This window comes from Eucalyptus grandis, chromosome 6 (assembly GCF_016545825.1).
Source record: "Eucalyptus grandis isolate ANBG69807.140 chromosome 6, ASM1654582v1, whole genome shotgun sequence".
NCBI classification, from domain to species: domain Eukaryota; kingdom Viridiplantae; phylum Streptophyta; class Magnoliopsida; order Myrtales; family Myrtaceae; genus Eucalyptus; species Eucalyptus grandis.
In genome coordinates, this window is record NC_052617.1 from 29,981,437 (window position 1) to 29,995,222 (window position 13,786).

General features: G+C 40.9%; 2 protein-coding genes across 3 annotated transcripts; both read right to left on the minus strand.

Annotated features, from left to right (window-relative positions):
• Positions 1-7,817: 7,817 nt before the first annotated feature.
• On the minus strand, positions 7,818-8,695 carry LOC120294969. Its single transcript, XM_039316142.1, has 2 exons — positions 8,207-8,695; positions 7,818-7,995 (listed from the first exon to the last, which is right to left on the minus strand). Exons 1-2 carry the CDS (start codon positions 8,610-8,612, stop codon positions 7,988-7,990), a joined length of 414 nt encoding a protein of 137 aa, XP_039172076.1. The 5' UTR covers positions 8,613-8,695; the 3' UTR covers positions 7,818-7,987.
• A 646-nt stretch (positions 8,696-9,341) lies between these two features.
• Positions 9,342-13,454, minus strand: LOC104442158 (jasmonoyl--L-amino acid synthetase JAR4). Of its 2 annotated transcripts, XM_010055493.3 has the most exons (6): positions 13,283-13,361; positions 12,470-12,590; positions 11,681-11,989; positions 11,487-11,588; positions 10,400-11,187; positions 9,342-10,057 (listed from the first exon to the last, which is right to left on the minus strand). In XM_010055493.3, exons 3-6 carry the CDS (start codon positions 11,971-11,973, stop codon positions 9,519-9,521), a joined length of 1,722 nt encoding a protein of 573 aa, XP_010053795.2. In that variant the 5' UTR covers positions 11,974-11,989; positions 12,470-12,590; positions 13,283-13,361; the 3' UTR covers positions 9,342-9,518. The 2 variants fall into 2 exon arrangements, with proteins under 2 accessions (XP_010053795.2, XP_010053792.2); XM_010055490.3 differs by lacking the exon at positions 12,470-12,590 and having other exon boundaries at positions 13,283-13,454.
• Positions 13,455-13,786: the final 332 nt, after the last annotated feature.

The following is a 13,786-nucleotide window of genomic DNA, read 5'->3' on the forward strand; positions in this document are numbered from 1 at the left end:
TCATTATCATGACTTTGATGCCGCAAAGTTACTTCCAGAAAATATTAATTTTACGAGGCCCTTATCCCGTATTGTTCATGAATGCTCGGTCCACTTCTCCTTGGGATTTGTCGAAGGACTAGGTCTTCGGGTGACCTATATTTGTTTTTCACGTATTATCGATTTGGTTTGGCTCACAATTCAATTCTTAATTAACATGAGATGTTGGAATATGCTTCATACTTCCCATTGACTTGAAGGTAGAGGGAGGTCCCATTCTCCAATGAACTTGAGGGGAGGGGGGATTCAGGGCTGGCCAGGCCGGGGCTAGGGAGGGCTGTGCTCTTGGTCATTAGAGGGCTTTTATAGTATAAATCCATATCTTATCAATAGTTTGGATTACAACTCATAAATAGTTACGACTACCTATATATAATCCCTTCATTTTATAATTGAGGCATGTAACAGAAGGGTGGGAGTTGCCAATTATCACGGAACCTCTACTAGAATTAGTTCTTATTTAATGGTGAACTAGGATAAATCTTGTATCTTGATTTCTCTTCATAAATTTTCGGAATTCAAATTTCGAAGTACTTTTTTTCTCTCCTTCATCGGCATAAATCAAAGCTAAAACTTTTTAGTCCTTGCATAGATAGACCATATCTTATTTCCAGTCATGTCTAATTCATATGGGCGGCATTGATGTATTAGTTCGTATTTAGAAGCCTTTGCTTGAGTAATGGCAAGGCAACTAACCATTACAAAACTTCCGTTGACTATTCAATAAACTAATTTCTAGCTGCAACCGTGCAACTACCTTAAATGATTCCCTCCAAGTGCCCGCCTCGATAACGTGCTTCTTTGTAGAAAATACAAAATTTTGGTGGTTTTTTTTTTTTTTTTTTTTTGGTCAGTAAAATTTTGGTGGTTACTTAATTTTATTCTTGGCAAAGAACCGAAGAGATTCGTGCATGAGAAAAAAAAAAAAAATTATTTTGTGTTAAATCCGCGTTTACATCACTTGAATACGTTATTATAATTTATTTTATAAGTATGTTAAGTTCCAAAAGTCTCCTTATTTGAGCGCCTTCTCTCAAAATACCCCGAAAGTGACAGGTTTCTCGACCTGAAAGTGTACCACCATTTTCTAATTGACCCACCATCTTATCGTCAATGATGAAAGCACTTTTGGACGGCCAAGAACGATCACACGCCCATTTCTTGCTGCCAGGGTCAAGGCCAGTTTTGTTGCGGAAAATCAATTTCTCCCAAACTAAGTCATGCGAACAGAAAAATAAACCTCGAATGCAAAGTTGCTTGGCTAATATCAAATTTGATAAAGGAGACGTAAGAAAATTGTGAATCCAATCGGTGCCATTGAGGAGTTCTTGAAACAGTAGGAGTTCAGAACGAGTTTTCGAGCTAGGTTTTCGATGGAATTATTGGCGAGCTCGCATGTGGTGGAACAAGAGACCGGCGGACCTGAAGGCTGACGGTACTGAACTTCTATTGGATTTTCTTGCGCTCATCTGTTTTTGTGTGCAGATTCACGTGCATGTCAAGACGGCAGCACACCTCGAAGGATATTTTGAGAAAAGTTGGGATCAATAGGGAGTGTTTTGGATTCTTCCCTTGCATGCACGTGATCTGCCATAAAATATATTTCTTCTCAGCATCCGCATAGACTATGAGACAAACAGATGCATTCAATCAAGATCATATTCTATGCTTACGATTCCATCATACACGTCTTTTCATCTTGTCTAAAATTAATTTTACGAGATAGATGCTCACAACCTCCCCCTCTAGATCCTGCTATAATGATTCCTTTAACATTACGACCTTTACTACAATAATATTATTCCTAGATTAGATTATTTCGTGCATTGAATTTCACTTGATTGTTTACGGCTCTATTGCGCGTGCTCAGGGTAAAATTTTTGTATAAATATATCGACATGCTATTAATACTAAGTATTTCGATTTAAATTCTTTTCTTTCTATGAGATGGAATAAAATAATCCATTGAAGCTAATTATCACATGTCCATGCGGCACACGAACATAGGAGGGCATGTCCTCAATGACCATGGCGGAACTGCCGTGCCATCATGATCGCTGTCATCAACTTTTGCTTTGGTACAATTTAAGATCATTTCAATAGCGAAAAGCTAGCACCAGGCCCCCTCTGGCCCAAGCTAGCATAAAGCCGAAAGGAACTATCAAATTCCGTGTGAACCTGCGCTCCTAAACTACACGTGCAAAACGTTGTGAGGGTCGAAAGGAACCATCAAATTCCAACTTCTTCTCATCCCGAGCTGCCATATTGGCCATCTTTCATTGAAACGTAGATTGCTTTAATTGCGCTTTGACTTTCAATTTATTAGCAAAACGTTGCGAGGGTCGAAAGGAACCATCAAATTCCAACTTCTTCTCATCCTGAGCTGCCATATCAGCCATCTTTCATTGAAACGTAGATTGCTTTAATTGCGCTTTGACTTTCAATTTATTAGCAAAACATTGCGAGGGTCGAAAGGAACCATCAAATTCCAACTTCTTCTCATCCCGAGCTGCCATATCAGCCATCTTTCATTAAAACGTAGATTGCTTTAATTGCGCTTTGACTTTCAATTTATTAGCGAGGAAAATATTGTATAAAAAAATTCCAAAAATATTGTGTTTGTATCAATTCAATTCTAAACATTTTAATTATGTCAATTTAGTTATAAGCGTTTTCTCGTTTTATCAATCGAATTGATTCGGTCAATTTATGTCATAATATTTGGGTGAGGGGCGCAATGCCCTTGCCTAGTAGCCAGCAAGAGCTACAACGCTTTTGCTTAGTACTGGCTGGAGTCGCCCTTAGTACAAACCAAAAAAAGAGGGTAAAGAAAAGAAAAATCATCAAAAACTAAAAAATTATTAAAAAAAAAAAATATCAGAGTCGGTATCAGTTATGTCACATAAAATTGCTGGCGTCGACATCATTGACTCCAACCTAAATTGACTAAAGGGACTCAATTAGTATAATTTAAAAGTGTTTAGGATTTAATTAATATAAGTATAATAAGTTTAAATTTTTTTTGATAATCTTTTTGGGAGATAACTCTAAAGAGTGGGTGCATCCCGAAATATTAGATAATGGCGTTGTATCAAATTTCTACTTGATACATCAGGCAATCGTGTGCGCGCGTCCGTGAGAGCGAGAGAGAGAGAGAAAGAGTTGATACGTCAGGTAAACGTGCGTGTCTGCGTCTGAGAGAGAGAGAGAGAAAGAGAGAGAGAGAGATATGAGATGCCCACTTATGACGTTCTTGATTTGATTGATTGTCGATACTGCCTAACGGAAAAACTTTGATCATTGCAGGAGAGGACTTGTTCGTTGGACCCCCGAGATCTTGCACTAGATCTCCTCTCGTAACTAGCCAACCATGTTTAGGCAGCCCAAGAGGGATCTGATTAAGTAAAACAAGCTCTGCGTTGGTCTTTCCTCCAGTAGACTTTCATCATCCATCCACCGCTTAGGTGATTTGTTTACGCATCACGCGTAGAGAAGAAGCTCATTGCGTGCTTTTGAGAGTGGGGTGTGAGTAAATTAGCTCCGGTACCATGTGACGGATCATATTCGCCCGTACCATTTTGAGCTGAAATTTGGAGCTCGTGACATCGGAGTGAAGAATGAGTGATGCTGCAGAGTAAGAGTGAACGTGGATCTAGTGTAGAACCGGGAACCAAATTGAAACATTCATAAGAATCGGCCCGATTCCAAGCTCCCACATTTGTACCTGTTCGATTTTCGATTCCCAAAAAAGTGGAACTAGACTTATGTGGCTTAGTCTCCGATTCCTGGATAAGAACCAAATTGGGAATTGAAAAACTAGATTGAGAATAAGGAATCGAGAACCTTTTTATGTTACGTGTTTTGAACTTTTTATTGTTTATATTATTTCACGTTTTCATCTTTTATGATTTATTACTATTGATAAATGTGGATTTTCATTATTGCGTTCACTTTCATTTTACTTAACAGAAAAAAAAATGAAACAAAAATAAAGAAATCGATTGTTTCCTTGTCCAGATTTTGCGATGTAAGTTCCAAATTCAAAAAACTTGGAGAATCGGTCTCAACATCATAAGTTCCAAGTGGTACCCCGATCGACCTTGATACCACTCACTCCTAATGCAAAGAGGATGATAGGATTAATTTGTGAGAGTGGCGTTAGGGTATTTGTGAATTGTGATAGGAGTCTTAGAGTAAAACAAATATCGTTTAAGATGATCTCTGAAAGTGGGGCTGGCCTCCCGCGGGTGATCTGGCTCTCCTGAAGTGAAGTGTATAGCTCACTCGAGGATCGGATGCCTGAGCCAAATTAGGCATATTACATTCTGGTGTGAGGATGTGGTTTGTCGCACTATTTTTAGGAACAATCTAGAGACAAAAAGGCTGGGCTTGTGTTCTCGGCTCACGAGGGTTGCACGGGCCGTTCCTTGGCCCATAAATGCACAAGGTGATACTTGACTTGAGGAGAGAATGATGTCCCAAGGCCAGCGTGTTGGATCCCTCTTAGAACGGCCTGACTTTGGGCCCCTTTTGCCTTTGGATTTTGGGTCGGTGTGTGTCGACGCTGGACTGCTACGAGGCCGCCTTGGAAAGTCCATTGGCATGATTTGATGTTTGATGCCTATTGTCAGATCGCTCGGCCAATCTTTCGAGGATGGAATAGAGCAAATTTTCGTTGTTCATTGCCTAAAAATACCGATTTCAATAGGCGTTGGCAAGTGTAAAAAATCGTTGGCAAAAAAACGAAAAAAAATGGTACGGGACTTTTTTTTTTCTAACGTTTATCAAGGTTTTGAGCTGTTGTTTCTCATTTGAGTTAATTATTCATTGAATTCTTTTTTTTAGTTTATCAACCTTTTAGTTCAATTCACTTAATCGGGAGAAAAGCTGGCAAGTCACTTGGATAAAGATTGATAATTTTATGTGATAATTGTTAATTTAAGGTTCTGGTAAAAAAAGAAAGTAAAAGTAATAACAAAAGAAAAACGTTTTTATTAGGGAGAAGGGAAATTGATAATACAGAGAGAGAGAGAGTCAAAAGAGCAGTGCAAAACTAATCGGTAAATTAATTGTAAAAAGATGGTAAAGAAGTCAAATAAAAATGGCCAACCAATTGTTAACTTAATAGTTAGTTGATTGAAGTCATTGATAAGAAACAATAAATCAACCCAAGAGAATGGATAACCAAAGAAATCATACGATAAATAGTAAAGAACATCATAGATTTATATAGATTATTTCGAATGTCATCATCTATATCTAGAGAAAGCTAAATATAAATAATTTACTAATCAATCGGATAATTGTAAAGATACCCATTACTCACACGCTAAAATTTTTTTTGTCTTAGGTTTCCCGAAAACATACGGTGTTTAACTTCACATAATTACTCGATAGATCAATTATTGTGAATTACCTCGCGGCTTGAAACGCTTCCATCTCCACGAAGAAAACGCCTCGACCAAGAAGTAGTATTCTCCGTACAAATCACGGACGAGACGTCCGCTGCTGGATGGCCTCTGAAGGGGTCCACTTATCGTGCGGTCAAACTTGGATGACGACTCTGAAGGGGTCCACTTATCTTGCGGTCAAACTTGGACGACGACTCTTTGACGGCACCAAGTGATTGTTCAACTCTTGACTTCAAAATACGAACCTCTAACTTAAAAAAAAAATCTCACGTGAGGAAATTTATATATTGTAGAATAGTTACTATATATTAAGGTAGATTTATTTGAAGGGAAACTTCACGATAAAGAAAAATACATTCTTAAAAGGGTTAATCTTCCTTTAATTGATGATATGTGACCGCTAACATTTTTTATATTTGGATTTCAATTGGAATATGATTTTAATTACATAAATTTATCTCAATTAAAAAAAAATTCTAATATTTAAATTAATTTTATTTTTATTCTTGTATTCATTTTTTTTTCCTTCTCCTAACGTGGTTGCCGAGCCTCAACGATGGCCACAGGCAAGCTTGAACCGAGCTCGCTAGGATTGAGCGAGCCACGAGCTCCCTTGCCCTTGACCGAGCTCGCCTGAATCTAATGAGCCTTGAGTTCGTCGGCCTTGGGTGAGCACGAGCTCACCTGAATCTGGGGAGCTAGCCAACCTCAATCGAGCCTCGAGTTTGCGGCCCGCGTCATGGCTAGAGGCTACTGGCCATGTTGCTAGTAGAGGAAGAAGGAGAAAGGAAAGAAAGAAAAGAAAAGAAAAAGTAAATAAAGAAAAGGAAAGAAGAGAAAATATTAAAATGATTAAAAAATGATTTTTTTTTAAGATATAAAAATGATTAACAAGTCAATTTGTTTTAATATGTATATATATTTATATGAACAAATGTTTCATTAACCAAGGACAAGAGCTTGAGAGCCGAGGACATGGTCTTTGTGGACTAGGGCCTAAGGGTTGGGACTAGAGCTAGCGGTAATGATCTGAGCACGGCCTTTATGGAACCGAGTTTAGATGCCAAAGCATCGGGTACGAGCACTAGGTTTTGAGTGTGGCCTTAATGAATCAAGTGTTGGTGCAGAGCGCCCTAGTCCAAACATCGGGGTCTTGGGCCCAAACTCGATGGACATGGTGAGCCCGACCTGGGGGGAGACATGGTCTGAACACCGGGACATAGAAATCAATGTTGGAATTTCCATGCCCAAGCGTAGAGTTTTGGGTTCAAGTATTAATATCTAGTCATATTTTAAAATATATTTTCGATTCTCTCAAAGAGAAAATCATTTTCCTAAATTTATGTTTTGATAAGAAAACCTTTTCCTAGAATAATATTTTCCATTAACTCATTTTTCTAAGTAAATTAAATGCCAAAAAATCAGAAAAATGAATTCTCATAAAATGTCTTCCACTAAACAAATGAATTATTAATTGGTACACAATTCATTGATTTAAAGTGAAATAGGCGTTAGCTAAATATGTTAACAAACTTGGACTCTCTTTTGGCGATTCCAGTGATCAACTCGTCAGTCATCATATCCATCGTCAACAAGCCGCTGCGCTTGTGCATGTGCCTGATTTGGGCTTGCATTTAACTGGACAAGACCGAAGTTGTAATCCAAATGAGGGAAACGACTAGGCATAGCAGTCACCGTCACCATTGCTGAAGTGCCTGCTCGAACAGCCGTGGCTAACAACAGGCAAATACGATTCAGCAATCAGCATAGCCTTAGCATTAGAATGCTCAAGCATCCGTCGAACGCTCAAAAGGATAGGACATTGTTAAACAACTGTGGATCGCATGATCCGTCGAAGACTGGATGCGGAAGGGTCGTTCTTCTTATCATATTCTATGCGAAACCCGAGCGACCAAAGGCAGCCTATAAAGGTACCTGTTGTGATGAATTCAAGTGAATCAGAAGATTATACATGTTAAGAATCTCAGAGCACAGCCTACTCGAGCATACTCTGCACAATCTGTTGCGGCTTCGACAAAGGAAAAGAATGAAGGTGTTGCTGCTGTGACAAAGATCAGAGGAAGTGAAGCACGCAAGTCAGTAACATTGCTAGCCATGTATGCGCATGATGTTCAGGATCAGTCAACTGTGAAAGCCACGGAGACTGGGAAAGCCACGAAGTCGGTGATGAAACTTTCAAGCTCCACTCGTTCAACTCCGAGTTAAGATCCTTTGCTGAAGAACTGTTATTCAGTTTTAGCTTGCTTAACAGATTAAACAACAGTTTCTCCTTTCTGTTTTTTAGTCAGTTTTTTTCTTTTCCTTTCTTTAGTTTGTTTTGCTCTTCTTCGTCGAGTTCATGTAATATAAATAGAAAAACAGAGCAAGCCATTGAAACGTGTTCTGAGATGAACATTTGTGCCTTGAATACACAGAGAGAGAAGTGAATCCGAAAGTTTCTTGTTCATTCTTCATCCTTCTTTCATTCTCTTCATCTTCTCAATACAGAGAGTCGGCAATGGCGTGGCATATGTTCATCACGTACCTTACAGAGAATACACAAAGAGTTTCCATAGTCAAGAAGATAGACGAAACGAGCGCGAAACAGAGGAGAACATGCTGCAAACCAGGAAGGAACAGAGATCGAAAGAGAGGGAGAGACTGTCGACTTCTTTACGCGACAGTCATGAAGAACAACAAGAAGATAAACCGTGGAGGGAACAGGAGGAAAATCTGTAATCAACTATACAAGTAACCTGTTCGGTTTTGCTTATGTCGAACAATCTTCGTCCACATAATCTTGCAAGAGAAGCCACGATCAGGACCGACTTTCAGTTTCTTTTGGTCTTCCTTGCCGCGTCTGCTCATTCTGAACCTCTTCCACATCCTCTTCCTCAAAATTTCTCGCCAGGACGGGACTTTACACGCCTTGTTTGCATCCTCGATGCAAGAGGCCGATGTGACGTGAGCACGGTTGTTTTGCGATCTCGATTTTCTGTCGCAAGGGAAAGCCATGAGATGCCTCTCTATGACGTGACTGAGCGACACCAACTCGAAGGCATCATACAAAGGGCTCCCGCAGTCCCACACTTTCAATGCTTCCCCATCTTCGGCTTCGGATTCTTCTACTTTTGCCCTTATCATCTCTTTGCCTTCTTCCATGAAAGAATTCCTGCAAGCGTTTGCATCACAAAGAAGTGGACTTCGCGGTATCACGAGACATGTAATGGAACTAGTTTCTCTCCCCTTCACGATGGGCCAGCTAAGTGTCTCAGAGTTGTTGAGGAAAACGACAGATCCGCTCGCTAAAAATATTAGCCCACCATCCTTGTCAATAGGTTCTAGACAGGCTTACCAACATTAAACAATCGACTAAGTGACAACACAGTCCATTAATTTACATCACATAGACCACGAATTCCCCCATGCTCATGCGAAGAGATGGGCTGATGTATTGGGAATGTGCTGTTCAGCTGACATGAGAGCTTCCAAAACTGGGAAGCTTGTACTGTATCTTGAAATTCTTCCCTTGAGAATTTAAATTGTACAAGTGGAGAGATTGGGATCTGCAGATCAGGATTACCAGTGATAGGATATATTACACTTTCCCGTCATATGACATTGTACAGACGTAGCAAGCTTCCAAAGCAATGAAACGGAATTGGGGTTGGCAAATTCATCGACAGTGCCACAAGCACCTTTAATTCTAAGAAAGGGATCGGATGAATGAACTTAGACTCGTGAGGACCTACAAGTAGTCACACTTAATTCCATGACATCAAAGAGAAGACTAAGGAAGTTAAAGCGGGACGAACGCAGAATACATTTGTTTTCAGCATGAAAATGAGTAACGCAGAGATTGACAATGTCAACAAGGTGTCTGTTCCACGCTGAACCAAAGCAAAAACCATCATATTTAATGAAATGTACTGCACTTTGAAAAATTACTATGCATTCAATGTGATCAGAACTTGCATTTGGAAAGGACGATCAAATCACATTTTATGCCATTTACAGATTCGGATTACTCCAGAAGCAACTAATGAAATCAAATCTCAAGGATTTTAATTAAAAAGCAGAACTAAAGTAGCTCTTGATGACATTGCCACACAGGATCCGCAAGACAGCATCGTTCGGAGGCCCTACATATCTTGGGGTTTTGAATTGGCTGACAGCAGCTCCTAGTCCTAAGTAATGGTCCAGGATCTTTTGGAAGGTTCCTCCCCTTAGGACTCTCAGCTCAAGTGGCGCTATGGAATTGACTTTGCGCGAACTCACATAGCCTGCATCTACAAATGACCGGTCTAAGCAATTGCAACATTCCTGTAAAGTGTCGTCACTTGCTTCTCCATTAATTTCCCAGAATATCACATAGTGGCCAGGTTCCTTTGATCGATCCACGTGGCTGGTGAAATCCACGACTTCGCGTTTATCTTCTGCCAGCAGGTTGGCAGCTGCTTCAACCGCAAGCTGCAAGTCCTTCTCTGTGTTCTTGTCGATGTTGATGTTGAGCAAGAGATTTCTCCTGCATATAAATTGGAGTTCTGGGGTCTTGTTATGAAAGCTCACCACCTTCACCACATCTCCGAGCCTATATCTGTAAAATCCTGCATGCATCAAATTAAAAAAAAAAAATGGATGATTTAACTTGTTGAACTTTGGGACAGAAACAAACACCAAGCATTGGTTGCAAGTGCATATGAATGAACTGAAAGGGCAGTTCTCTGAAGCAGTTTCTTCACAACTTAAAACTATATCGAGTGACAGACAACATGCCTGTTGCAGATATGTATTACGGCATGAGAAGCACATCTTAGCTACAACTTTCCATATTTAGCCACGAAGAGACAGTTCATGACTAAAGGCTTCAATTTATATCTACCGTACAATAAATAAAGGTAGTAGCAGGGTAAAGTAAAGTAGAAGAAAACAATTAATAACTTAAGTACCTGCAGAATTGGTAACGAGTATCTCGTACTCTTGACCAACCTTCACTTCAGTTAGACCCACCGGCTTTGCCTCGAGCATATCAGTGCACTCTTTCAAGGGGATAAATTCGAAATATCCAATATTAGGGAGTACAGCGAAATTAGCCGATTTAGGCGACAACTTTGGATTAACATTTGCTCCAACCCACCCTTCAGATGCACCATAGTCAGCACTTAACAGAGGTAGTTCCCCTCCATAGTGCCTCAACTTTTTCAAGTAAGGCTCCATTGATCCTGTCATAATCCCATAAATGTACTTAGCATTTGGGAAAAGCTCCGGTATTAATCCATACCAGTTAATCAATCCTGAGCACTTCTTGTGTATCAGATCAGCCAAGGCAGGGTCCGGCTTGAGCAGTTTCGACATAGCTGCCCGGATGCATGGAGCGGCAATTCTGCTGGTGAGCACCCCATAACGTATATCGTTGCATAGTTCCTCCCAGACTTGTTCAAATGTTCGAAATGCATGGACGATGCTGTGAGCAAAAGTGGACGACACAAATTGTACCTCATCACGATAAAGAAGCCCACACAAGAGATGGCAGTACAGGGAATGGTGGAAATCAGGACCAAATATCACTTCGTCAGGGCTGCAACACTGTGATTGCATTGCCTTCATTGTACTTTTGTATTGCGAGCTACGGAACAGGTTGGTGGTAGCAGTGCCTGCGGCAAGACCACCTTTTGTTTTAAATTGCTTGCTGCTATATATGAACTGCAACGCCTTCCCACCTTCGATTGGGTACTCCCTGCAGCAAAGACATCATCTTTAAGGAAATGCAATCTAAACCACAAGACCATCTGTGTTGTATCTGTAACGGATTCGAGCAAGGTTCCAAAACAGGATGATCAACGATCATAGTGGTGAATGGACAGTTGCGAGGATTAAACCAAAAAAGAAATGGTTTACTTAAAGAACTAAACAAGAGTTCAGCTTGAGTATGATTTAATAAGAGAACATCTCCATTATTCCACAGACATATGTTAGCTCAGAAGGATATCCAAAGATGAACGAAACATAACCAGAGAATCCCTTCCGAAAGTATACCTGTTTCTAAAGGCAAAAGAGGTCTGATAAATCTGCATGGTAGTATCGAATAACTCATCATTGAAAGGGACGTATTTAGGCTTTCCTTGCGTAGTACCAGAACTGCAAAAGCATTACATATAACTTCATCAGACGGGGATGGACTAATTATTTAACTAGACTTCAGGTGAATTTAAGCATGCGTGTTTTATTACCTCAATGAAATAGTGTTAATGGGTGTTCCTGTGAGTATAGGGGCAGAGTCCCCATCAGCAATTCTCTGTATATAACGCTCCAAGTCTTTGTGAGTAACAATGGGAACACAAGCCCTGAAGCTCTCGAGGTCTGTTCTGCCAGCAAGACCCAGACTCTGCAAATACTCAGAATTGCTGTTTTCGCGTAGGATCCTCTTCAAGGTCTCTTTCTGGACTCTCCCGGCATCTATAGTCATCGCCTCGAATTCTTCTATTACGCTGTCGAGGTTGATTGTTCCCATCTTCTCCAACATATTCACCAAACTTGGACTGTTCAACATGAAGCAGAACTTGAGAAACTAGACAAGAAAAGCCAATCTCAAATCTGGCACGACAATAGTTGGGCTCATGGGTTTAAATAGGGATCAAGAGGGAAGCAGGTGAATGTATCGAAACTATGTTGAAAGGACAGAGAAACAGGTGAATGTATCAAGACTATTTACCGAAACCAAAAGTCAGCAGAAGGAGTAGTTGCAGATTAAAAAAAGAAATTCAGGACTTCGAGTAGACAATAACAGCTGGTGGCCCAGTTAAGCAAAAGCTTCAAAGAAGAATGAAAACATAGGCATGGTTCGACTCTGTGCTGAAAAGCTGGCATCTTTGGACTTTGTTTTTTCATTTGCAAATTAAAAACAGACACGGAATAGGAAGGAAACAAAAAGATATACATCTAAATCCTAACAACTCCTTCCCCTGTTACTTGAGCTTTCCAGGCGAACGGATAACATCACAATCATTGAACATGTGTACCTGTACTACCGCAGCCTAGAATTACTGCAGCGAAACAATGAACGTGGACGGACGTGTCTCCTTTCCAAAAATAGAAGGCGGAAGAGAGCTCAAGAGAACCGGGGTGAGGGGGGACGGCGGACTGCAAGCAGAGGAACAAGGTGAAGAAGAAAGATCGAAAGAAGTTTTTTGAGTAAGATGATTGGACCGGCGTGCTTGGAGCTATAAGTAATCAGCTTTAAGTAAAGAAGTTCTAGGAAGCAGGCCGAGCTCTAGCCTCGCCTTTGACGCCAGTCAACTAAGACGACTCCACGAGAAGTTTCCGAGAAATGGAAAAGCGACGATGACGCGGTTCGAAGCAAATTTGAAGTTGAGAACCAATTACGAATAGCTACGTTACTGTGAGGCTCCAGACAAATTGATTGCCCAGAAATCAACCAAAGATTTAGACCTGGGGGCTGAAACCAATGATGATAATGACATGAAAGGTCTAGCGAGAAAAGCAGACAAACGAACTTTCAAAGAAAGGCTTAGGGGTAAAAAAAAGTCTCGGGCGGTGATCAAATCTCGACACGAACAGATACCAAAGTGAAAAAAAGAACCAAAAAGGGATTAAAAAAGAGGGAAGTAAATAGGAAGCCATGAAAGGGAAAAGCGTATCCGCGACATGACGGCAGAAATCAGATCAAAGAATTTACAGAGCGACGACCAAAAAAGTCGCGAACTTGAGACAAGCCCATCACCCGAAATGGCTCGAAGACTCGAACGAGAGGTGTGAAATTGAATTAGAGAGAGAGAGAGAGAGAGAGAGAGAGAGAGAGGGAGAGAGCGCACCTGCAAATGCGGTATCGCTTTGTACTGTAAGATCGTTGAGGGGGTGAGGCAGATGTAAGAGGGAGAGAGGGGCTTATTTTATAGAGAGCGAGTGAGACACGGATAGGGACGGAGGCAGTGGAGAAAGAGAGAGAGAGAGAGAGAGCGGGGGGAAGTCCCCGAGTGGAAAGAACTTGGGTGTTGACCATGAAAACACGGGCCTGTCTCTTTCCTACACCTCCGAGTCAAGAAGGGAGGGTGCACGATTGCTTGGCCACTCGTTGCAGTCTCACCGACTTCCACGCTTTCTCCCTCTCCCTCTCCTCTCTCTCTCTCTCTCTCTCTCTCTCTGAAATGGCTTTGCGCGTGCCTTGAGTTTCCGAGCTTTCCACAGAGAGAGAGCTTTCCACAGAGAGAGAGAGAGAGAGAGAGAGGGGGACGGAATTTTATGTCCGTGAACAGCTATTTTGAGGATGAGTCATTGTTGCGGGGGAGTTTTCGATATCCTTTCTTATTTACTTTGCG

Coding starts and splice junctions, on each gene's coding strand:
- LOC120294969 (XM_039316142.1), bottom strand. CDS start 8,612: ATGGAAGAAGGCAAAGAGATGATAAGGGCAAAAGTAGAAGAATCCGAA.
- LOC104442158 (XM_010055490.3), bottom strand. CDS start 11,973: ATGTTGGAGAAGATGGGAACAATCAACCTCGACAGCGTAATAGAAGAA. Junction 11,188..11,486: donor TCTTTTGCCTTTAGAAACAG/GTATACTTTCGG, acceptor TCTTTGCTGCAG/GGAGTACCCAATCGAAGGTG. Junction 10,058..10,399: donor ACTCGTTACCAATTCTGCAG/GTACTTAAGTTA, acceptor TGATGCATGCAG/GATTTTACAGATATAGGCTC.